Raw genomic sequence first — 27,900 nt, forward strand, 5'->3', positions numbered from 1 at the left:
ACTTACCATAAGCTCTATTTATGCAACGTAGAGTGTTTATTTAAATCTGTTTCTCTATTCTTTCAAAATCACTTACTTTTATCTAAGAAATGATTGCTGTTGTAAAAAAAGTATAACTTTGAAATTGAATAGCTAAATAAAAACTATTTTGAATAGTATCTGTTGAAACTATTGACTTAGCATATTTTAAGTCATTTGCATTTAATTTCTGGTAGCAAATTTAATTTAAATTTACTAACAACAGATTACTTACTTATCACTTTGATAAAAACTGAATTTTTACTTATTTAAGCTAATCTTATAATCTTTTAAACTCTTAATATATTCTTTTAGAATTAAACGCTTGCAAGGTTGTAATTGTAACTAAACAGTTTTAACACACTTGTTGTATCTTATTTTACATTTGTTTAAAACGTTTTGCTTAAGTTGAACAAAATTGACTGAATTTTTTTTTTAATTACATAAATCTATCTTTTTTTAAACATTTTCGTACTTATTGTTAAGTCGTAAAAATTTGTTTGACTCCTATAAAAAAATTAAATTAGTTTAAAAGTTTCTTGATATAAAAGTTTAAAATACACAAGATATTAGCTTTTAATTTAGTTTGTGACTATTGCATGCGTTGTAATAGTTTGTAAGAAACAAACTCAACTCAAAAACGTGTACTTATAACTTTTTCTAAAACTAAAATATATCTAGTTTGAACTAAAACTTCTTTTTTACGAACTGCTAAATTAGTTAAAGCGGTTTTATGTAAAGTTTCTGAAGACATTTACTTTCTTTATTAAAAAAAAGACTGTAAAGTTAAATACGTTTTAAAAATTTTTGTTAGTTCTAACTAGTCTTAGTACTTAATTTTTTTTTTACTATTATTTATACACTCTTTTGACAAGTACACCAGATTTGTAATATATTAAATTTGATTTAAATATAAATACAGATGTACACACTAACTCCTAAAAAATGTTCTTCATTTTTTTTTTTTTTCTTACTTTATCGAAAACTTAAGGATATTTGACTATAATCGTATATTTTAAATAAGTAATATTTTTATTTAACTAAAAATTAAAAATAGTAAGCTAAATAATGCATCAATTTTTTTACAACTTTTTACTACACTACACTGCTTATAGGGGAACGGGTCAGAAAAGCACATTGGCATTTTAGTAAAGATTGACCCTTTAGCACAGAGTGACAATTTAGCACGCTGTGAAACTTTAGCACGGTGTGACACTTTAGCACGGTGTGACGCTTTAGCACGGACTGAGACTTTATCACGTAATTAATTTTGCAATATTTTTTTTCTATGCTTAAATAAAATTTGTATCATTATGTTTAAAAATCTAAAACGACCTATGCAATATGTAAACTAAAATTTCACAAACTTTATATGTGTTACAAGTTTAAGTATCACCAAACCGCAAATAAAAATAAATTTGTAAACTTAATTATTTCATACTAGTATAAAATTATTAAAGAAAATGTTTTTATACTTTGACTTTCATATTTTCGACATAAAACTATTTTCATAAACGTAGCAATGTATACTAGCTCTAAAATTCTTAAAACTTTTTTTTAAAGGCTCAAACTTACTTATATAATTTTAAACTTTAAGAGTTAATTTTAAAGGTGGGATATATAAAGGCTAATAAATATTTAAAAATAATTTTCCTCTGTTTTTTACAAGCTCTGATAACATTAAATAATCATTTTTTAATAATAATGGTAGTGATAATTTAAATAATGAAAAATTTACTTATACCATTTGAAAAATACATAGAACTTTTAATATTATAATATAAAAAAAAATTATGTTCCTCTTATTTCCACATGCACGCGTCTCGCAACTTTTTTTTATACATTTGTATGTGTTAAGAGATTATATAAAGTATACTATAAGAGTATAATCAACTTAATCCAATAATTTTTCTACCTATTAGCTTCTTTGTTATTGTTGTTGTTTCGAAACTTTAAAAAACAGCTATTTTAAAGTGCTACAAGTGAAAACTTTTTTTTTAAACAATACTTTAAAAGTGTTAGAACTTAATTTTGCATTTATTTGCTTCTTAAATAAATACTTATCAATTAGTTGAACATCATTTAAAAGATCATTTTTGAAAGTCAAAAATTATTTCGTGCTGAAATGTCACTCTGTGCTAAAATGACGCCGTGCTAAAGTGACACTCCATGATAAAGTGTCATTCCGTGCTAAAGTGTCACTCCGTGCTAAAGTAACGCTATGCTTTTCTGACACCTACCCGATTATTGAAGTAGTAATTTTTTGATCCTTTTTATGCTATACATGCCTTTAATTTTAAGTTTCATTGTGTTTGATGCTAAAAAAGCACTTAAAATTATGCGTTTTTCTCAAAATATCTAACAGAATTTAACAAAAAAAAAGAAAAACTTTTTCAAGTCAAAGACATTTTTTAACAATCTTCCTATCAATTTAAAGTTCAACGCCGTCTTAAAAAAAATCAACAGATGACAAAATATTTTATAAAGCTAGGGCTAACACTTTTCGGAAACAAAAAGAAAAATTGTTTGATTTAAAAAAGTACTAAGAATATTGCTAGTTAATAACTGATTCTCTCTACTATCTTTTTTTTTTCTTTTGAAAAAAAAAAGCTGGAACGAAAATAATGAAATTATAAACTTTAAAGATACTCATCAAAACAAACACTTAAAACTAAATGTATATTAAATTCAAAGAAAATAAAATACTAAATACCCTATAAATTAAAGCAACACTAAGAATATAAGTTCTAATTTTTTTAATCAATGACATTATGTTTTGTATGTTTGAAAATTCAAAAAATGATTTTACTTACGATTTTTCTATTATTTTTCAAAACTAACACAATACTTGAAACATTTATGAAGTTAAAAAGAACGAAAGCGCATGCTATGCTAAAACTAAAACACTAGAATATAATACCCTTTTATAACAATAAAGATGATAAAAGTATTTTTCTTGATAAACTGAATACAAAAGTTTTATGATGTACTTAGTAGTAATAAAATTAGCTCGTTTTTTTAAACTAATTATTTTGCTTTGTACTAAATCTTTACTTTTGTTATACAAGCTTAGCAGGATTTTTGTTCAATAAAGAAAAAAGGGGAACAAAATGATATTATAATTAAATTTAGCTTTACTTCGATATTAAACAGTATATACAAAACGACTGAATACATTTATTTTTTTATTATATTAACGTTGAATGTCTAAAAATAATCTAGATAAGCAAGAAGCTAACTATTAACTACCTACTAGAGCTTAAATTACAATGCTTAAAATCTATATCAAGAAAAACGGGCTCCCTCCAAAATTCCTTCGTTCATTAAGTAAGTTTATCGAAGTTTATTACTTACTAAAGCTTAACGATCAAGTTACTTATAGTCAAAGTCTACAATATTTTTTTTTATTTACCTGGAAAAGTTGTTTACAAAAAAACATTTTACATTTCATATTTTAAGTTAAATAAAATTTTTTCAATTGTTTTTATAATTTTTACCAATTTCATATTTTTTAACAGTAAATAAGCTCACACATCACACGCATAAGATTACTCTATGTCTTTAGTTTTCTTTTATAAATAAAACCTATAAATTTTTATACCAATGCTTAATATACTGTTTTTTTCAACAACTTTTTTAGTTTTTTAAATGAAGCTTAAGTGTAAGCTAGACGTAAAAAATATATTTTTATAGAATATCTAGTTTAAGGAAGTTTGATTAACACATTAGTCATCTAATTACCTTTTAATTTTTAACATAATTCTTAACTTAAGTGCCATAAAGCTTTATTAGTGTTTTATACATGAAGCTTAAAGTTCATTTTTGTAGATTTTAACGAAAACAAAGAATTTTTTAAAGCTTGTTACTACAGTGCTACTTTAGTAATATACTTTAAAAATGTCAATTTAAGCTAGTTCAGTGATTTGTTATTTACTTACTTTTAGTAAATTTTAATTTTTTTTTTTTTTATATAAAAAATTAAAGCTATGATACACTAAAACTAAGTGAAAGTAAATTGTTTGTAAGGAATCAAAAATATTCTGTAAATAAAACTGAAAAAACCTTTTTAACTATTTAAAATAATACAGTTTTATGTGTTTGAGTCGTATGTTTTTGTATAAGTGCTCAACAAAAAAAAACAACGAATTAATAATTCACAAGCCAAACTTCATTACTTTAAAAATGCCTAAAAGGCTTAATTATTAGTCAAGAGCTTATATAATGCTCAATGAATAGCAGGGAAACAGTAATAAAAAATTTAGTTATTGTTTAGTAATCTTTACTTTATAAAAAAAACTGTCAAAAGTCAGAAAATATTATATCATATGTATGAGTTGTATATTTTCTGTAAATGCTTAACAAAAACAATGAACTTAGAAGTTACAAATTTTAGTTTTAACTAAAAGCTTTTTTTATACAAAATCATAACATAAACCAGTTATACTCTATAAAAAATCCTTCAATAGTTAAAACTGTTTTTATGAATATGCTTGTATACTCAGATTTTGTAACTTTTTGCTTTTAGTAAACTCAAAGTAATTTGTTGTTTTAGTACATTTTCAAATAGCAATTATCACAAAATTAAATTCATTGTTTTAGTTTTTTATGTAAGTGCTCAACACTGTGCAGTGCACTGTAAAAACATTATGCCTTATTAACCTAGATAATTGATTTTTTAAGCATATATAGAAATAAATATTTTTAAATCTTTTTATTAAAATAATCCTAATAACCTACATCATCTATTTTGTACATTGTAAAGGAAACTTTTTTTAGTTGAAAAAACATCTTAACAATGTTCGTTTTTTACTGATACACAAATCTTTAGTTTTGGTTTTAATAATATTTTTTTTCTTACTAACATTTCTTTACATTAACCTTTAGAAGAAATGTTTTTTTGAATGTTTTTTTCACAAAATAAGGAGATCGTAGTTTATTTTTACGCTCAGTTCAGCTAAAACACAAGTTTTGTTAATAATTTCATAGCAATTATACCCTTCTTTAAACTTTTTTAAAACATCAATTTGTATTCTGCTAAAATAAGATACCATCTGTTTTAATGTTATCTTCGTTATCTAATAAATGAGTTAAGATGACAAGTATGCTTTATAAAACAGACAAACATCATAGCATTTTGTTAGTTTAGCACCATATAAATTCATAATTGATTTCATAATTCACTCTTGAACTTTAGCTTTAAAAAACGGTTAAATAATCAATGATCATATACAAAGGTGACGCTTTTTCAATGCTTTAAGTGTTTAGTCATAGTGCAGTAAAACTCAGATTTAAATTAATTTATTTATGTATGCTTTTGATTGACTATTTCACATTTAAGTTATTTTTTTTGAAACTCACTTTTTTTTTAAATATAACTTGAGTGTTTTTGCTAAGAAATTATAAATTTTTCAAAGAAATACCTTTGAGCTGTTACAATTATTACTAAAAGAAGTTTATGTAAATTATTTCAAAAAGTATAAGTAAAAATAAAGTTAGTTAAAATAAGAACACAAAACATGTTCACAGGCTATATTCACAAAACTAAAAGTAATGTCTTTTGTTTCACAACTTAATTTTTATATTATTTGTTTTAATTTTCGTCCATAACAAAAACTTTATTGTTAAAAGTAAACATAAGCTTTTTATTAGAAAACCACTTAATTAAATTAATGAAATTGCAATTTTATATGTTAGAAAGAATAATGACTTATAACATAGTAGTTGTTTTTTTAAAGCTATATAAACTGTTTGAAAATACTTATGCAACATTTGTTTGATTTACCTGTATAAACTTACTTTCATCCTGTTTAGAGCTAAGGGAGCAAAGCAAAAATTATAAAAACACTAGATGTTTTCCAGCCTAGTTTTTTCTCTTCAATCTTATATAAAAATAAATGTTAATGCACTGCTTCGTTTAATTACCTAGTTATACTTATTTTTGTTGTTTATATTTTGAGCGTGAGCTGAACTTGTCAAATAACAACAAAACAGTAAATAATAAAACTTTTTATAAAATCTCTTCAATCTTATAAAACTAAAGCAGTTGAAGTTTCTCATGAGCTTAACTCCATGCTCTGTTTGGTTTATTTCTTGAATTTTGAAAAAAAAAAACAAAGTAATAAATATAAACTCACTTAATTTTGTTTTTAGAAGGGCGCTTAAATTTAGTTTGCACAACGTTGATGTTTTAAGTTTTTAATGTCGTATAATCACTTTATGAACTTTATAAGAACTTTGTGTATTTCTATGCACATTTTATTTTAGTGTTTTACGTATATAAGACGACCCAATTTTTTAGTTAAGAAGTTTAAAACAAAGTTCACTTTATAATTTTTCATTTAGTAACATCATTACAAAAATTATCATATAGAAACTCGAAAACAGGAAGTCGTTTAAATTCACGTTTTATTATTAACTAGTTGTCAAACTTTAAACTAAAATAAATAAAAGTTTGTCCTTAATTGTAGTTTTTAATTATTTAATGTCTTTTTAAAAACAGGTTTTAAAAATATTTTAAACTAACTTTTATTTAGCTTTCAGCAAATACTGATTTTTTTTCTCGCTCAAAATGGAAGACTTTTAATAATAAAATGTTTATTTATGTAACACCTTTTACAGCTTAAAAAAGTTCTATCATGAAAAAAAACAAGTATCTGGCATTGCCTTTTAATACTACAACTTTTATTAAAGCAAAAAGTTTGTTTATATCACCCTTACAAAAGATAATAAAAATTTGGATTTAACTAAATGATGATTAAACAATATAAGAGTGGTATGATCTATTTTTTTCTATTTTTTCAGTTTATGAACGGTTTAATTTGTGCATTAGTAAAAATAGCACTGTTCAACTTATTTACTTCTCCTATGAAGCTACAAGTTTCTGAACTAATTTAAGTTTATATACTTGTTGATGTTAGCTACTGTACTAAAAGAATAAAATAAGTTTAATCTTAGTCGTCTTAAAATAAGAGTATTTATCAATTAGAAAAAACGTTTATATAAAAGCTAAAAATTTAATGCTTTGTTACTGATACTTCAATTACAAATTTTCAAGTATTTTCTCTATAGCTAAACTGTAGGCCCGAAACTGGAAAAGGCAAAAAAAAAATTGGGATTTTCTATTAAAAATTGTAGTTGAAAAGTCATATTTTTGGGCATAATGTGCTTCGAACTAAATTTAAAAATTCCATCTATAACAAAATTTATGCCAGTTAGCGCTAGGCAATTCGAAGAGTTATTGCTTATTTGAAATTTGAACGTCTATAAAAATCGAAAATCAACGATTAAATAAAAAACTATAAAAATCTACTTTAGCATGAAATTATTTTATTATGTTTTTCAGAGTTTGAAAGAGACATTTTAAAGAATTGTTTAATAAATAGAAAAGACAATTTTATTTTTTCTTTCATTAAAAACTTAAAAATAAAATAAAGTATTTTATTCATCTATTGTTATCGACACTCTAGTAAACATTTCAAAGTGAGAAATTTATGGCACAGGTGGAGTATATATATGAATATATTTTTAAAGTTCTTAGATTTATTAATTATAAAAAGAAACTAACAAAACATGCTCTACTTGTGCTAGAATTTTTTAATATGAGATATACTTAAAGAAAAAAACAGCCCTATAGAGCCTATTTATTCAATTTTAATTATATAATTTTAAGAGAAAGAAGATTTTTTTTGATATTTTTTTTTAGTATTTACTAAACATGTACAAGCTAAATTAAATGAAGTTAATTAAAGTATGGGTTTAACTTGCCTTATTTTGTTTTGAAAACAAAGATATCTATGACATTTAAAAATGCATAGAGGAAAAACTTTTTATAAGCGCTACTACTAAAAGTCCGAAAACTTTTTTCTACAAGAATTTTTTTTTAGTTTGTAAAGTAAAACACATACAACCTTAAACTACATTAAAATTAAGTTTTTTAAGGTTTCAAAATACTGACTTTATAACAAAATATATTCCCTATTTCCAGTTGAACGCGATTTGGGCCCACTGTGAGCTATCCTTTACTCAGTAGCTTAACTTATGTTAAACTTACTTGGAGAACATTTTATAATCTAAAATCCATAAAAATTTAACTTGTAAAAACAAATGATCATGATTTGAAAACCTTAAAACTAACTTAATCACAAGTCTTATAACAAAACTACAGATAAAAAATAAAGCTGTGTGTATAACCTTAAAAAAACAAAATAAAACAGCATTTAGAAAAAAAACTAAACATTATAAACTAATTTCAACAGATCTGAAAAATGTACTTGGTAAGTGTTTTACATAAACAAATGTGTGCAACACGTTAATTACTTTTAAAAGTATCTTGATATTTCTACTAATTTAAGCATATAAGATGATTAAAGACTGTTTTAACTTGATATAGCTTTTATGACTGTAAAAATATTCTTTCAGCCTTACTTGCTTATATAAGCGATTTGAAGTACTTGAAAGCAAAACAAAATCTTCTGGTCAGTTTTAAAAAATAATTATATATTTTTAAAATGAATTTTTCAATTTATCTTCAGTAGTTTTAAAGTTGAATATAAAACTTTCTTTTCATAACAAGGTTAATTTATTATCAAGATTAGCCTTTTTTTAATTGTCATTTAAAACATTTTTGCTATGCAATCTTTAAAGAAATTATATTTTCTTGGTATATTAACTAAAACAAAGTATATTTTTCAAAATAAAAATAAATTTCTAACAAACTAACAAACGAGTTTTAGATGTAGTTAAAATTATTTAAAAGAAACAAAAAAAAAGATATTTTTTTGTGTTTAATACACGAGTTTCTAGTTTGTCTATCCTTTGAAAAGCTATATAAAAATACATTTGTACTGTTTCTAAATAAAATGACAGATCTTTTGGTAATAAATTAAAGAAAAACTATAGTTATGTGTTTAAATATTGAATATGAAAAACTCATACTGTTTTTTCTTGTCTTAAATTTAAGATTTTCAAGTCTATAAACTGAAAACATTTACTAAATAAAAGCTTACAAAATCCTTTAAATAGTAATTAAATACTTCCTAACTTTATTTTAAAATGGTTTTAACAGTACTAGAAATAAAGTAAATGTTAATAAGAGAGAAGTAGAATAAAAAAGTTGCCTAGCTATCTCTTGGTTCTAATATGAACATGCAAAAATACTTTTTTCATTGAAGTTTTCTAAATTCGGATTTATTGCTTGATCGAGTTTTAATAAAAAAACTCAAAACAACGAAAAACTGAATTAAAGCATACTGAACATAAAACTAAAATTGTTTTCATCGTTGAATATCTTTTAATGATTTTTTAATGATGATTACTAGAGATTGCTGTAAATTAAATAGTATATCTTTAAAGTCGATTAAGCTTAAACTTAAACTTGTACCTTGAAAAAAGACTAAATTTCTTTACAGTTGTATAAATTGTGATTATTGCAAAAGCTTTAAAATATTTCAACTTAATCTGCTTATTACTTGGCTGTGAGTAAGCCAAAGGAAATACCCACTTAAGCTCGTTGATAAGTGTGTGGGTGTAATTCGCTCAATTTTTTTTTTTTGAAAAATATGCTGTTTAAAATCTAACAAACAAAAGTTTAGAATTTATCTAATAAAATTTGCTACTATAATCCGAAAACTTAAAAATAAAAAGTTTTAAACTGATGATAAAATTTTATCAAATACAATCTACAAATTTTTCTAATTGGTGCGTTTATTATAACCATTTAAGATGTAAAAGATACATTGTATTATTCAAATTGTTTGTGAAGATTTTTTTTATTTAATATCTTTGTTTATAGTATAACTTACTCTTTTGTTCCAATTAGTTTCATTTTTTTCTTACATTTTTCTAAGTACTGCACCATAATTTATCTATTGAAATTTGTAATTAAAAAATCTGTTAGTAAATTTTCTAGCTTAGTAAAAGGGTCTTTCATTACTATACAAAAAAAAACGATTTATAAACCTGATTAAGAAAACAAATTAAAATAGTAAGAGTCATGTTTCACATAACAATTTGGAAGCTTGATATCTTCAAACGGTTGTAACAATTATCTTAACCGAGTTTTCAAAAGATTAATGTTTACCAAATAGTAAAATAATCTGAGTTTGCTATTTACAATTAATTAAGTGTTAGTCTTTATATCAGAATATTTCACGAAACAATTATAAAATTTGTTTTACTTTTTTTTGGCTTATAAAATGATATGCATGTATTTAAAGTTTTTCTTCAAGGGAGTAAAAATTTACGAGTTTATGTTTATCAGTTTTAATACTTCATATTAAACATATAATTTGTATTTTAGTAAACTCTAGCGTGTTTTAATACAACATTTACAGTACATGAGTTGTGACCAATGTGATTTAGTTGTCATACACTTTTGTCTACCTAACGGTTTTATTCTTTACAAGAATTTATGTTCAAAATATAAGCAATTCTAATTAATAGTTAATAGCTTAACTTAAATTTGTCTTAAAATCAAAAAAAATCTTAAAAAATCTAAAAAATATATTATCCTCGTTCCATTTAAAACTTTTATTTTAGGATTTATTGAAAATATTTTATTTAAGTATTATTTTTAGATCAACAAAGTTGTTAGTATCTTATACTTTGTTTTGTTGCCTATCAAATAAAACCTTATAAAGTAGGTTTCAATTTAATGCATTTGGTTACAATTTTGGTGCAAAATATGCTTTTCACATAAGAATTCAGCTTTTAGTTATCGAAGTTTTTTAGTATTTTTTTTTGAGTATCCAATTATTAAAGTTTTTTTCCACATGATTAGGTGCCCAGCACCGAAAGTGAATTAAGTTTAAAAACATCGCTTAATAATTATGTCGTCTTTCTAAAAAAATATATTACTTTGCTAACAACAACTTTGTTCTAAATTACAATGTAAAAATTTTAATATTTTTAACTTTTTAATTTTTAAGGGTTTTCGTAGTCAATGAAGCTTAAAAAACCTCACTTAATAGTAATATTTTTCTACGGGAATCGATTACTCTAATAAGAACATTTTTGTTTTCGACTACAAACTTTCGTTTATAATTTTTATATAACTAGAAATTATGAAATTTTTTCTTTTAATTTAGCTGAATTCCAAACTTAAAATATTCAACGTCTTCAACGTCATTTTAGTTTATCTAGAAATAGTTATATCATAATCTATGAGCATTGTATGAAACTAAAAGCTGTTTGTATTTTTCATAGTAGTATGCATACAATAAAAAACGTCCTTTTCAAAGTATGCTCTGAATTATTGAAAACTTGAATAAAATGCAAAAAAAAAATAGTTAAAGGTTTTTATTTTTAAAATGTACTATTAAATTTACTACTTCTAGTTATCTTTTTTAAATAAATGTTTTATGTTACAAAACTTATAAAATTATAAAAAATGTTCAAAAACTTTAATTACAATCAATTTTCTTTTAATTTATACTAATATTAAATGAGGTTATAGTGACAACTTAGAAATTATTATTATTATGATTTAGATATTGAAAATACTGCAGAAATAATTTGCATTTATAAAAAAATCAAAAAAAGCCTGATTTTTTATGGAATATTTTATTTATTTAACTCTCATAAAACTTAAATACAAATCATTTCAGACTCTCTTTGTTTAAAAAATATCTAGTGTAAAAAAGTTGTCACTTTGTTTGCATATTAAAGAGTTTTGTTTTTTAACTTAGAATTATATTTTTTCTTTTACTTTTTGTATAAACGGTAAAATAATTCAAAATTTGGAATAAATATTTATCTTCTTACTTATTGAATATTTACTTTAAAACAACGTATTGTTTATCGGACTCTATAGCTGATTTTTTTTCAAAATAAACATAAGATTACTAAATAACTATTAATATTAAAGTTTTTAATTTATGTTTAGTTAAGGTATGTAAAATATGTTCCTACTAAACACTTTTCTGATATAGTAAAACCTTTTTCTAATACAGTTTAAAACGTTTTTCTAATACAACGTTTCCAAACTTTTCAAAATGCATAAATTCTTAAACTAAGAAGATCAGCGTATTTTTTCAAACTCAACTCACTGTACAATAAACTTCATATAACTTAATGTCTTAATAATTATAAAACTTTCAAAATCTTAATTTATGTTTAACATTGTAAATAAACTTTAGCTTACTGATGAGTATATGAGGTTATATATCTCATATACGAAACGATCGTATAAACCTATTATTTTTATATAACCAAATAAAATATGTTCCCATATTTATTTAGTTGATAATTACAGATTTAAAGTGATTAACTTTTGAAATTTATTAATATATCCCAACGATTTTTAACTTTAATTGATTATTTTTAAACTACAGATAAGTTAATGACAAACCTTATTAAAATTAAATCTCTAGATTAAACAAAACTAATAAACACTGACGTACATTAACAAAAGAAAATGTCATTTCAAACTTACAAAAAGCGTAGATGCTTAGTTTTCTTTAATATTTATTAGCTTACCTTTTACTAAAAATTTGATAAATAAAAAAGCACCACTTCAACAACATAAAACAATAACGTAATTTTTTTGAAAATTGAGTTCTAGTAATACACCTTTTTTTCAAAACATTCTATGTTTCTAAAATTTTCTACATCAGTTCATTTTTGTCATATGCAAGGACAGTTAGGTGATAAAAACAATAAATTTTATTATTATTTACATATTTTGCTAGAAATTTCTTTTGAAACGATAATTTTATTACGTTACACGTAAAAATAGAACCTATTGAAATGTATAAATTTATTCTTTAGTAACAATATATGAAATTTATTGCACTGTATACCTTAGTTTAAATTTGATACTTTTTTATCGCGTTCACTACCGCACCTAGTCTTTAGAACGACTTCCTCAACCGTAAATTTTTCGTCCATAGTATCTACTTTCCTTGCTGACTTAATTTAGTTGTCTTTTGTGGTAGTTTTTTACTACTAACTATTATTATTTTTAATTTACTTCATGATAAAAAAAAATAACTTTATAATATTAGTTTAAAGCTTTAACAATATGGACTTTTATTGTTTTTTAAGTTTTTGTTTTATCAGTATTTATAGTGATATACCTCGGTAAAGCAAAATTCAGGTAAAACAAAAAAGTTTTTTATATACATAACCGAAAAATATAATCTAAAAAATTACAAACGCTTGAAGCGTAAAAATTTATACTGTTATGTTACTTTCAAGAACGTAAGACAAAACAAATTTATCATCGAATCATTGAAATTTTACATAAAGAGCTCCTTTAAACTAAAAGTACTTCCTTTGTCTAACATAAACGACTATAGTTTAATCAACTCAAGCAAGCTTATAACTTATCAAAATTTAGAAGCAATTTAATTACCACTTTAAAGAAAAACACCTCAGCATGGGAACATGGGAAGGACATATTTCACCGGGAGTTGCTTTTTACAGCTTTGGCGTGTTTTACTGCTTCGTCTACTCCCGCCAGTTTATCAAAGAAACTTACTTGAAACAACCTGACTCGCAATGCACTACTAAGAACAGCAGGGGAAAAAGTTATTTTGAACGCACGGTTGTTTTGTTAGTTTTTTGCTGTTTATTTTGTATGCTTTGTTTTTGAAAATATCTGTATGTTGTCTTAGTTAATCTTTATTTTATATGGCAGAAAAATTTACTTGGTAGGAAACTCAGTTTCGATTTGGATAGTAAAGTATTTATTTTAAACTAGGGGTTTTTTTATCGTTAAGAGTTTACATTTTAAAAACAAATAATCATAGAATTGTTAGCTGGAAATTAAGTTTTTGATTTTATAATGACCTAAAGTACAATTTACATTATAATCTGAAAAGCGTTATTTCAAAGGTTTAGTACATAACAAACAAAAACAAAATAGTTTTAAGTCTAAAAAAACTGGATTCTGGAACTGCACACGTAAAAAAGAAAATGTCTTAAAAAATTTACATACTTTTGTTACATAACAAATAATACATAAGCACAAATTAACTGGTTTTTATTGCTACCCGGTTTCTTTGTAAAAACAATTAAGATATTGAAAATTCATAAGTATTTTGCTTTATATGCTCCTTTAAAATACAAATATTTTGAACATTTCAAACTTAAATTATATCAATGTTTAATTTTTAGTGTTCTTTTTAAAACTTGTTCAAATTTTATTTTTGTTTACTATGTTAAGTAAAACTTTTATCAAGAAATTAAACCTCTAAGAACAACAACAAAACAAACTTATTAAAATTCTAAGCAATTCTTTAAAGAGCCTAGCGCTAAATCTGCTTTTTTTTAGACCTTTTAAAATGTTAAAGTAAATTATATAAAATATATTTAAAAAAATACTAGTTTCAAGTCATTTCCAATCGACTCATTTATGAAAGTTTTATTTGGGTTTGGAGCGGCTATGGGTGAGCTTTTTTACCCTCCAGGAACAAACAAAATGGAGATTACTGATAATAACGGTAAATGGGTTAGTTACTTTTTTGTTGTGGTAATAAATAGTAAATAAGTGTTCAGATTTTTTCTTCGAAAGAAAAATATTGGAGTTGTAATGTTTTCAAAAGATTGTAAAATTTTGGTTCTTAGTGAACAAATGTAAATATTTGCAATAAGTTAATAAAAACAAGCTTTTTAGTGAAGGATTTATAATTAAAATATACTTATCACTTTTTAAAAAGTTTAAGAGCTGTGATATTTTTATAGCCTTTAAATCTTGGTTTTTAGTTTAACAAATTAAATATTTGCGTGATAATAAATAAACGTTGTTTTTTTTTAAAACTTTTAATCTAAAAAAACAAGTTTCCTTTTAAAGTTCTAAAGTTTTAGTAACTTATCTACTTGACACAATAAAAAAACTTCAAGAGAAAAAATAGAATAAGCGGATCATTTAAAATTTGTTTTTAAAGCTAAAATTAGTTTTCTATCAGTTACCTTTTTTAAGTATTTGACGAAAAAAAAATCAACTTATCAAACATTAGTAAACATGTTTTGTAGATAATTCAAAAACTCCTTTTTAAGTAATACAATGCTTTATACTTAATACTTTCAAAAGTATATCATTCTTTACGTTTTATTTAAAAAATTCATTCTTATTTTTTCAAGTAAGGCATTTTAAATCCGTTAATAACTTCTGGTTGTTAGAAGATACGTATTTGCTGAACAAATAAACGCAAAAATTATTATTTGAACAGTAAAGCACATTATCATGTAATTCACATGAGGGCAAATAAAAAGCTGTAAACTGTGGCAACTGTGTTTATACCATAAAAACTAGCTGAACAAATTTTTGTCGTTAGCTCTTCTTTTTAATTTTTCACCAATAACCAAAGTCTTTTTGATGGTTAGGTGAATATACTAAAGTACTCGTTATTTTATTTTTGTTTACTGTAGTTATACTTATTGTTAATCTAAATTTTAATAGTTTAAGTTAATTTAAAGAATAAAAAGTATATATACTCATTTATGACTACCACGATTATTCTACAACAAAAGTAACGAAAGTTGTTATTAACAGGTCATTTTGTATGGTATTATTTTGCTATACTTTATTTCAAGTGAGTCTTACTGCTTGTTTAATTCTTTAAACTTCAACATATGCAACACTTATACATGAATATTCAAAATAAAATTAAGTTAAGTTCTCAGTTTTTGATTAAAAAATGTGGCTTATCGATTTTAACAAAGTTAACATATGAATAGCGAAACATCGAAGTCAATAAAGTATTGCGTACTAAAAGTTGTGTCGATTTTCCAATAATGTCTGCTTGTTTCAATCTTTTTGATTTAATTTGGTTTATGTTTTAGACATAACGTTATTTTATGTCTGAAAATATTAAATTAAAGACTTAAATCTTTAAATTAAAAAAAATAAATTTAACAAATATAATTCATTGAAAAACTATTATTTGATTACGTTAGCATAATTATAACTAAAAAACAATGATCAAAACAAACACTATCAAAACTAAAAACGTTAACGTAAAACCTCCTTTATCATAAATATATCTTAGCCGGTTTATTTAAATAAACCTCAGATAACCAGTTAGCTAATTAGAGTCATAAACGTTTAAAAAAGTATTCTTTTAGTCCCTTCATTTAAAATCATTTTTAGGTATTTAGTATAACTTTTATAACGTGACACGCAACAGGTTTAATGTTTTCACAATAAAACAAAAAAAATGTTTGTTTAATAAAATAAAGTTTTTGTTGTACAAAAGTATACTTTTGTTGTAAACATAGCAAAAATGTATTTAAAAGCTACACAAATTTCTATTTTTACATGCTTATTCACAATAACGGTAAGCCAGTCTTTACAGTAACTAAAAGTTGATAAGATTTGTTTGCTAGTATTGAATAAAATAACTTTTGAGTGAGTTAATATTTAAATTTATTTTACTGTAGACGTCATTTAGCAACTTATAATTAATGTTTAGATAACTATTAACAATAACTAATACTTAATAAACATTTTTATGTCATTATATTAATTTTAAAACTTACAAAACACGAAGTTTGTACTCATAGCGTGATTCTGAAATTATGGCGCAAGTAACGATATCTATAGGTATTAACGTATTAACTAAGTTTTGTTTAACAGAAAATGTTTCTGTTATTTTTTAGTTTTACTATTTGTAACGTCTAATAGTACTTAGCTATTCATTAGGTGAGCTCACTCTCTTAATGACAGTAAACTTGCTACCTAAAATTGTTTGTGAAGCGTAAATAATTTATGCAAATTTAAGTAAACATGTACATTACTTTCGAATTTTTACTCTACTAAACTGAATCTGGGCTTACAAATTAAGTAATTTAAAACCACTTTGACATTTCAGTAGCTTTTAAGACTAAACTGGAGTTGTAGTTTAATGAAAAATTGCAATAATTGTTTTTAATTTTCATAAAGAACTTTTTTGCTATCTTAACAAAATCACTGTGATGTGCAACTTAAAAATGTTTTTAAATTAATTTTTAAACAGTATGTAAGTAAGTACACAGGCACTAAAACTCTTAGTAAGTTAATTTTTATAACTAAAAAAACGTACAAAACAATACTGCATTATCAGAATCAACGTAAGAAATGTGTTTACTATTAAATATTTCCTATAAATGAAAACTTTCCTAATTTTATAGTTGCTGACAAGTAAGTTTTCAAATATTTTGTTTAAAATATTAAGTTTCTTTTTGTTTTTAGCCGTGCTAAAAAAGCTTAATAAAGCAGTGCATCTGCAGTAAATTCTTCTATACGAATATACTTCTACTTTTGATAGTAAATTATGATAGAATGTAGTATACTTTTCAGATGTCTTTAACATTGTATAAAATAATCGCTTATAGTTTTTGAACACACTTGAAAACCATTTAATAGTTGTTAACATTTAAGCTTAATTTAAAAGTAGATTTTTAATTAGTACCGTGTAAACATTCTACCTAAACAACTTGTACTTTTTAATACTTGAGTTTAAACAACTTGTACTGCTCAGGTGCACTTATCTGAATGGCAACACCTGACCATGTTTCTGTCATTTTTCATCAGCGGTGTCGTCGATATTTTCAGTCAAAAAGTGTCACCGAAAAGAATGGTCGCTCTGGAAAAAGCTTTCACAGCTCTTGCTTTTGTTGTAACTTCTCTGCTACTTTTTTATCATAAACATGGAAAAGTTAGTTGGAATAACTTTTATTTAAATTTTAAACCAACTTATTTTGAACGGCTTATAAACTATTTAAATCTTCAACTGTGTTTTGTTTTTTTACACATAAAAGTTTATAAATGGCTTTTGGCATGTATTTTAACTACATTCCTTGCAAAGAAAACATAAATAAATATTAAAAATTCATTCATAAACCTTACAAACTTAAACCATTTGTTTAAAAACAAAGATAGAAATATAAACAATCTTTTCAAAAAAAAAATTTCTACAAAATTTCGAGCTAAGTGTTACCTTATTTTTAGAAATATACCGTCAATAATTGCATATTATTAACATAATGATATTAATACAGGCACCGGTAAAGCAGACAGAATTATTGCTTTAAACATTTCATGTCTTAAAGTTAAATCTTTTGGTTTTTTAGCTTATTTATTTTTATGTTTTTTGTATCTTAAGGCTTAAACATATGTCTGTTTTCACAAACAAAACTGTAAACATGCATACAAACAATGCAGACAGAGTTGGAACAAGAAGCTCACGGGCTGCTCATGCACGCCACCTTGCTGACAGTTTTATTGCACGTTGCAGAGATGTGGTTTCCTGATGATTGGAGGCTTCTCTCCGCTCACACACTCACCGTCCTCACCAACGGATCGTGGCTCTTTCACCTGGCCTTCATCTTGTTTCCCAGGGACGGCCTGCCTTGGCATAAAGGTAGTTTTGAAAGTCTTTTTTTTTGTTCTTTAAATTTAACAAGGTATGTAACGTATGTGTTAAGATTAATAATTAGTATAGGTAGAATACTTAATAATTTTAACAAAATTGAATCATATGAGCTCGTCTAAAGTAAAACTTTGTAATTTTTGTTAAAACTACCACTATATTAACTGTATATTATTTTTATATTCAAAGTAAATAGTGTTTATTTAAATTCAAATTCTATATAGAACTGTATAATTTATACTAAAAATTTGTAGTATTTATTAGTAATTTTTGTGGTAGATAATGTTGTATTATGATTTAACTTTTATCATAAATTAAGTGATGCAATTATAAACTTAAATTATTTATAATTGTAAACTCTTTTGTAAAAACAAAAATACGAAGGATTAATAAAGTTTAGGTAGTGTTTATTAAATGAACTATTCAAAAATACTTTACTGAAGGAAAATTTAAACAGAAAAAAACTACTTTTTTTCAAAAAAATTTTTAAGTTGTTAATATCAATATTACTAAGGGCGGTCGACAACCTATTGTATAGTTTCTTTTTGATAAAACACAAGGTGATATAGTTAGTTTTAGTTAAATTAAATATGCATACAAATTAATGCTTAAGTTTAGTTTTTCAACTAAATAAGAAAATATATACAACTTAATATAAAACCTATACATAATGGCTTATAAAGTTATTTTAAGGAATACTGTAAAAAGGATTAAAAGTATTTAAAAAAACTTAAAAAAAAAAGATTAAGAGTCTTTATATTTAACAGCTTGTTTAACTTATACGTAAAAAGGTTTATTAAATAACATAAAAACAAAAAGTTTTAATTTCTAAGTAAACACTCAACCTGGTTTGAATTGTTATGTATTTCTTTATACATTATATAACTTTTTAATGTAGTAGTTTTAACATTTGCAGGAGACGAAATGAACGGTATGGTCTTGCCAATATTTTTCTGTTGGCACATTTTCTTCAATATAGTCATTATGACAACTATATTTTTCATACAATTCTTCTTGCTAAAGGTATACTTTAAACAAGCATTATTAACTTTGTTTTATAACCAAACTCAAAGTTTATACAAGGGGTTGGCAAACTACGCCCAGCGTGCTTTATATGATCCGTCAAGCATATATCTTTGGTGGTGACGTATTTTTTAATTTAAACTACCCAAGCTAAGATTTTGTAAAAAAGAAATTAAATATATTCGCTTAATTAGATTTTCATTGAACACTAATTTATATGTAATGATTACTTAAATTTAATCTAGTTTTTGGTAGTTTTCTAAAAAAAAAAAAAAGTTTTTAAAACTTTAGTAGTCGAAAACGGATACCGTTTTAATTATTTAAACCAGCAAAATATTTTTTTGTGGTTTCTCCGGCTTGTTTCTTATTAAAAAACTGTCGACCCTTATCAAAATTTTAGTTTCAAAAAATACATAATAAGTAAACATTAATAGAAAATAGCTTTACATGTTTAAATATCATATCGCTTTAGAAAGAATCTATTAAATATATCAACAAATGCGAGCTAGTAAGTTATTATTAGTTAGTAAAAAACAAACAAACCTCAGTGTAATGAATCTTAAGAGTTTTATTTACGACCTAAAATAAATTATTTTAAATAACTTTCTCTTCAATAAAACTTTTCCTACTGCAAAAAAAAGAATATCAAAAAATTTAAAAAGTCAACTCTTAGTGTATTAATTCAAAACTGTTTTGTTGCTGCTTTAATTAACTTAAAGTATAAAAAAACTCAACTACAAATTCAAGTAACTTTTTCTTAAGTATTTAGTAATACTTTGAAATACAAAAGAATATATGAATATAAACTGTGTTATAAATACATTAACTCATCTAAAATTAATCTGTATCTATCATTAGAGGCAGCATGGCCGAACAGTTTACTCATCAGTACTACCTACAAATAAAACTGATCATAAACTACTGAACGACGATAGCGACGATGATGAAACAATATTCATGACTTGCCACGCACCTTGTTAGTTTATCTAGCATTCGTTTGGATGATGTTCATCTCTAACAGCTATTTAGTGTGAACATTTTTAGTATTTCATATGCATCTTACTATCTTTTGTTTTCTGAACAAAAACTACTTTTAGTAAATTTGAATTTTAAAATAGTTGCGAAACTCAGAATGTAATTATTAGTCATTTTTTTAACAACTATTTCTTTTATTAATTACGAAAAAGCATTCTTAAATATAGCTTGTTGCTACTATAAATGAACATTTAAAATACTTTTCAAAGTAAGTTATTTTTCACAACCTTAAATATTTTACTTAAATACATTAGTAAGTTTTCATATTTACAGTTTAAAGTAAAAACTCGATTAAAAAGTTGTAATTCTAAAAATTAAGTTTTTAAACATGCTTTAAACTATCTAGTTTCAATGCTGTATTACTCATATTTTCAGCACATTCTTTAATTCGAAAAAGTTTGTTGCTAAAAAAATTCATAATTTTCAAACAACTGTAAAGTATTATTACTATTGTTTTAAAACCTTAAGTGTTTCAATTTTTTCAATACTTAATATACTTGTATAATATAATATCAATCAAATACTCAATTCAGTTATTTTTTAGCCTGATGCCTGAAATTACAGTTCATCAAAAAGTAAAAGTTAAACTGATTGAAAACTTTTTTGTAAGAAAAGAAGCACTATGAATTTAGTTTTATTAATATTTTAATATTAAAATGTGTACTTTTGTATTTCAAAATGCTTAAACAAAGCTGTTAATAGCTTTTTTTTTACTATGATGTTTAGCAACACGATTATTTATGTAAACTTAAACAAAAAATTATATAAAACTTTAATTGGGTTGTAAGTGATAAGTTTTGATATTTTTGGTTAAAACTTATAACAGTTTAATCACATAAAACAAATAAGTTAGTATTTGATCTTACTTAGTTGTTTTATATATTGTAGAGTAACATTTAATATCTGATCTTTTGTTCGCTATAGAAAAACGGTTTGAGATCATATATTGTTTATATAGTATACTTGTTAAAAATTAAGTACTACAATGTTTTTTTTATGTTTTTGTCATTCTAACTAAAACAGTATCACTTTAATTCAGAATTTTAGTACAAGTTTTTATTAATATTAATTTAAATTTTACAAATTATGTTGTTTGCATTTGAATAAACTTTTAAAACCTACAGACCTTAAAGTATATGTTAGTTTCAAATAAAAACAATCAATTGGAAAACCATAACAAAAGTTTTATAAAAGTAAAAACATTTTAAGACTACTTTAAATTCGCAAGTTAAAACTAAGTTATACATAAAAGAAACTACAAAAAACTATATATTCCTGTTCTCAAAAACTTTAAAAAGCACTATGTTCAAATAAGTTTTAATATTTGGAAACTTTAAGCTGTATGATAAACATGTTTATTTTGAAACAAACATGTATGAATTTTAAAACTTTTTCTATATTTAAAAAATTATATTAATATAATTTTCTATACATATAAATTTTTTTATCTGTAGTTAAGTTAAAGATAAAAATAATTTAAGGTTTTAAGATAGACAAAAGTGTTTTATTAAACTCCAATTACTGTAAACTAGCAATTTTTAAACCTAAAATCTTTTAAAACTGTGCAACCTTAATTTTTAAGATAAACTTGTTGTTTTTGTTGTTGTTACTTGAAAACTATTTAAAAAAGGTTACAACTAAATGCCAATCACCATCTTTAAAGTAAGTTAAAACAAATTAAAGTTTTAGATGTCATTATCTTAAAACAAACATTAATTGTTATTTTTAAAGTATTTGTTTTCAAGTAAGTTCAAGTGTCCAAAAAAATCAAAAAGATAAACTTGTCGTAATCTTAGAGAAGTCTTTTAGAACATTTTAAAATACATTTTAATTAGTTATCTCAAACACAAATTAAAATCTAGATAATCTTTTTATTCTAAAACACAAATTAAAATCTAGATAATCTTTTTATTCTAAAACTGGCTAGATCTAGATATTTACTTAAAAAGCGGCTCTTACTGCACAAACTAATAACTTAAAGGTTTTTCAGTCATTTCCTATGAGAAAACTCACTAATTTATTGATTTTTTTTTTTTTGAGAAAAAAAACAACTAAATTATAGACTTTTAGTTGTATTATTTGCAATTATTATGGACTGACCGATTCTTTATCTCAAGTGAATATCTTGATTTTAAGTAATTTGTTAATAATAAATTATATTCCGAGTCAATACTCGTTAGTTCATTTACTTTAAAGCTAGTGTTATGTTTGACAAACCTATGTCGATATCAAACTCTGTATAGGGTGATTTATGTTTATAAGTTAATAAAATAAACTAAAAGTTAGTTTCTTTTTTTAAAAATCTCAAACAATAAGCCTTTTAGCATAAAATATTAATTTAATAAACTATAACTTATTCTAAACATATAGATTCTTATAGCATTTTAAAGAAACTGTATTTATGTCTAAAAACATCATATAATATATTAGTTTTGTTATCCAGTATTTAACTAAAAGTAAACTTAATTATAAAACGTATATGTTTAGCATTAAAATTTGCTCCTTTAGTCATTTTTCAAAAAATTTTATAAAAATATATTTTTTTTTTACATTTGTTTTTATATGCATATTGTATAGCAATTATAAGTTTTTATATAAACTGTTGTATGAAAGCACTTGAAATTAACATTAAAACATTTGCAAAAATATTCAAAGTCCAAATTTGTTAAATTTAACATCTGTTTAATTAAAAGACATCTAAAACTCATTTTAGTTAGTTATCTTAAATTTCTTAAACAACAACAGTAATAACAATTAAAGTTTAGCATTTAAGTTTTTATTTTAAAATTCATAATTAAAGCCGCTTCAAACGTATTATATAATACTTAAAGTTCTGACAATTCATATTCCGACAACTGAAATTTTGCTAATTTTATTTTCGAAAAATTGAGCTCTGATAACTCAAGCTACAACAATTCAAATAACGAAAGATTAAATTTTGACAGCTTTAAGTACGACAATTTAGATTCCTTACATCTCTAAATCCGACAATTCATAGCCCAACAATTAAAATCGGACTAATATAATTATAACAATTCAAACTTTGACTAATCAAATTACAACATATCATATGAAAACTAAAACTTAAGAGTTCGAATAATGACAACTAAAACCTGAAAACTTAAATTGCGACAATTGATATTACAACGTTTCTTCGTTGTGGTTTGTTGCTGTTAGTAGTCATATCATAGTCACAATGAACTGTTTTAACTGTGTTTAAGCACTTTCCCATTGGAAAACTTTAGTCCAATTGAACGGGCGTTAGATTAAAAATAAAAAAATAATAAGAAGAAAATAAAAAAGACTAAAATAAAGAAATTATTCATCTAAATTTAAGTATACTTATATTATATTAGTCTTTAATTAAAAATAAAATAAGCTAAATTAATATTTCATTTTTTTAATGCTATATAAACATTTAAGAAAACACTGAACTACTTAAATCTAAAGAGTTAGATACTAAAATAAGTCAACTATCCAATCAGTTGAAAACAAAAACTTTAAAAATTATTTATTTGCCTACAATAAATCCTATTTTATTTTTATCAGTTTTTAAAACAGTTGAAAAACAAATTATAAAAAAAACTTATTAACTTTGACTTTAAATTGCTATAATTATAACTGTATTACAACTTATAACTCACATTAATTGCATTCATAAAGGATTGATATAATGAATCAATATCAAAACTAATTAAAATTAAAGTAAACTAATTAAGTTAAAGTTAAATTTATCATTTTTTGAGCTTTCAGATTTTGAATTGTTCTAGTATGATAACTTTTATTGTTGCATTCAAATTGTCAAAATTTAAACTGTCGGAATTTTAATTTTCAGATCTTAATTATTTTAATTGAATCGTTGTGCATGTCAAAAAGTTATTTAAAATAAGTTATCTAAAGTAAAAGCGAAACAAAAACATTTAGTCTAAAATTAAAATTAGGAACAATAGTATAAAATTACAATTACCTTACTTTAAGTTTATATCAAAAAAGTTAAATTAAAAAATTAAGTCACAAAATAACAAATACAATTGTAAAAAATTGAAAATGTCTATCAAGTTACAAACTTATTTTTTATAGTGAAACAATCTTGTTTAAAACGTATAAAGTTATATAGAGTTTAAAAGTTAAATCAAAGTTATAGGTGTTTTTCTATAAAAATACTTTTAGTTTTCAAAGTTTTAACTAAAAAACTTTCTACAGACAATCTTTGAAGGTGTAATAGAGTATGCGGTTTAAAATAAATTCAAACAAAACCAAAAAGCCAATCTAGTCTAGTTTACTCAAAATACCTTAATATACATATGTAGTTTTACTTATAAATTGTGAAGAAGGTGAATAAAAAAAGGATAACTGGAGTTTTGCTTAACAATTTTTTTTTGTAGATACTCCCTACAGACTTTGTAAAACTGCTAATATTATATGGGTTGTACATGTAAAGTGAGCTAAAAAGATGTGTCAAGCAGAAATATCAAGAAAAAGTAATTCAAAAAGTAATTGTAGCTAGTGCTAGAAAATAAACCAATGTATTAAGCGTAGTAGGTATAGCTGAACTTATTTTTTCAAAACTGGTTTTGTTACTTTTTTGTTTCACATGTTTCAGAAATTTTATTAGTTTGATTATTTAGTTCAAAACATTATGTTTAAGTTTTGTCTAAAAGTGATTTGCAAGAACTACTTGAAAGTTCCCGAAATTTATTAAATTACTAGTCTTGTTTGTTTAAAATTTATCAAAAACAGTATATACATACAGTATATAAAAAAATAAACATTTTGTTCAAAATTCAAAAGTTTAGAGCCTTTTTTTTCATAAAAAAACTGTTTCAAAGTATTGCTTGTAAAAACCGGAGAAAATAATTTTAATTTGTTTTTGTCTTTTTATTTGTGTGTATAACTTAAGAAAAAATAACGAATGTTTTTTTAAGGCTTTTATAATTATACAATATATTCTTTCAAAATTTATCAGTTGACAAAATGCTCAATTAGGTAATCAGTACTTAAATTAAATTCTAGAAAGATATGTTCAAAAATTTATGGAAAATACTGGTATGTAAGCAAAAATAAAAATTAAAAGAAAACATATGTTTTTTTTTTAAACACGAAACAAATTATTATATTATGGTTAAATATTGATTAATCTAGTAAAGGGTGGTAAAATTTAATTTTTTTTAAAAACTGCTGCTTTGCTCAGTTTGTATTAGTACTTTAGAATTAAAGTTAAAATCAAAATCAAACATAATAAAAGATAATACTTACCTAGGTGATGACTATTTTTTCTTTTTAATCTAGCTTTTATGTATAAATATTCTTTTTATTGAAATAGTCAGTTGTAGAAAAATTACGAAGATACTTTAATGTGTTCATATGAATTATAGGTATGAAAACCCTAAAACACTTCTGAGTTTATAGAAACATAAGACCAAAAAAAAAAGAAAAACAATATCAATTTTTTCAAGTTTTCAATCAACTTATGTTGTTTTATAACTAGAACAAAATAAAAGTAATATATATATATGTAACTATTTTAGGTACTTTTGTGAACCAGTCTTAATTTTGACATAGATAAAAAAAAGTATTTAGGGTAGTTCTTGACGATAAATTAAACAAAACTTGGCCGCATTTGGTCTTACATAACACTTAATTAATTGAAAAAATAGAGACAAAACTAATTTTGTAAAGAAGAAACCTGTTTGCTTGGCAACGGATAACTTATAAAGATTACCGCTTGCCAACTAATTTTTTATTTGAGGTTGCATTTTTTGTAGTAGTTGCAGAAAAAGCAGTTTTTTGTTATTTTCCAACGGGCTTTGTTTGTAATTTTAGGGTTTTCCTCCTTTAACTATATATCTTTGTTTCAAAACGCTGTAAGACAAAAGAGTATATAATAGTGCCTGTGGTTTTTGAAAAGTATTGTAAAACATATTAATCTATCGAGTTTAACATGTTATTAGGTTGAATAATGATAAAAAAAAAGACAATTCAAGAACATCACTTACATACAGGTAAAAAAAAATTTAGTATGCTTGAATTTTTACTAAATTAGTAGGGAATTCATAAATAAACAATACTTTTGTTTCAACTATACGTCATTATTTGTAAATGTTTAGGTTTTCTTTTGATTTTCTGAAGTAAACTGATAACTTAAGTTTACAAAATGATCGAAAAGTACAAAAAAAAAGGAACACAACTGTTTAGTTGTTATTAAAAAGATTGATATTATATATAAAAAAAAATATATAATAATAAAAAAAAAAGCAGTAAAACTGTTTACATAGTCATATCTTATTTTTTCAAGTTTATTTGTTCTTTTTTGGTATACTTTTTAAAACGCAATTATTATAATGTTTTATTATGATGCCCATTTACAACATAAATGGTTGATAAAAAGTGTTCAAGCACTTAAAAAAAGTTTCCTTTTTATTATCTATGTATTTATGATAAATAAAGTTTTAGTAATATCAATTTCTTAATTCACGCATAAAACGTCTTATTTTAAAGCTAACCTGTCTTTAAACAGCTAAGGAGATATCCAAAGTCTACAGATGATATGCCTTATTGACCAAAAAAGTTCATGTCTTAAAATTAAATTTTTTGAACAAATATAAAACATATGGTATGTTTAGCAAATATTTATAAAATTTGACCTTCTTGCATTTCCTGGTAACAAATTTTGCTGTGTTGGATATATATTCTAATTTTATATGATAAAGCAGTTTATTGCTTCCTTATAAGTACCTAAAAAAGTTTGATAAAACTTTACATTTAAACTATATTGATTTAGATTTTAGATGATAGATAGGATGTCTATCATGTTAGCAGTTGCCAACAGAACTACCAATTTAGCTTAACTTCATTAAGGATACCTAAAAATAAACATTGTATTAATTTACTTTTGTTATCAAGAAATTTCAAAAACTATTTAATTTTGTTACAAAATTAATTTTATATTATCAATTAAATGTGGCCTGATGGTGTTTGCTTCCTAATAATAGCTTTAAAACAATTTAAAAACAACACAATTTAAAGTTGCAAGATTGAAACCAAATGGGTGATACATTTCCAAAAATATCTAGTTAAAATCTCAATCTGTTTCCCTGAAGTTTTTTTTAATGGCAGAAAAATATCAGATTCCTCTTCCCTCTACAACAATAAACATTTTTTGAATCTTAAGTAAGCAAGTTGTCATCACCTGTAATTCTACCTGCCTCTTCAAAATCAACATTATATTAGCCAAAAAAATTAAAACTGTCTATTTAACTGAAAAAAATCCTGGTGGCACGTCATTTGGCAAATTTCATTTTTACAAGGTTGAAATTTCACCACTGAAAACCATATAGTGTGGGAAAATCATGAAGCTAAAATCCCCAAGCAAGAGTTTGCAGATTCTGACAACAAAAAATACATAAAATCCAGTTGTGTGATCACTGTCACCAATGTGATCTCACGATCAGCCTTGTAAATTTTAATTAAACAA

The 27,900-nt window shown here is 23.7% G+C and overlaps 1 protein-coding gene across 1 annotated transcript; it reads left to right on the plus strand.

The window, feature by feature from the left end:
• Nucleotides 1-13,393: 13,393 nt before the first annotated feature.
• Nucleotides 13,394-27,885, plus strand: LOC145839008 (transmembrane epididymal protein 1-like). Its single transcript, XM_082946625.1, has 5 exons — nt 13,394-13,561; nt 14,351-14,467; nt 17,478-17,654; nt 18,161-18,359; nt 27,764-27,885. Exons 1-5 carry the CDS (start codon nt 13,394-13,396, stop codon nt 27,883-27,885), a joined length of 783 nt encoding a protein of 260 aa, XP_082802751.1.
• Nucleotides 27,886-27,900: the final 15 nt, after the last annotated feature.

Source organism: Thalia democratica, chromosome 1, assembly GCF_965202585.1.
Source record: "Thalia democratica chromosome 1, ktThaDemo2.hap1.1, whole genome shotgun sequence".
NCBI classification, from domain to species: Eukaryota; Metazoa; Chordata; class Thaliacea; order Salpida; family Salpidae; genus Thalia; species Thalia democratica.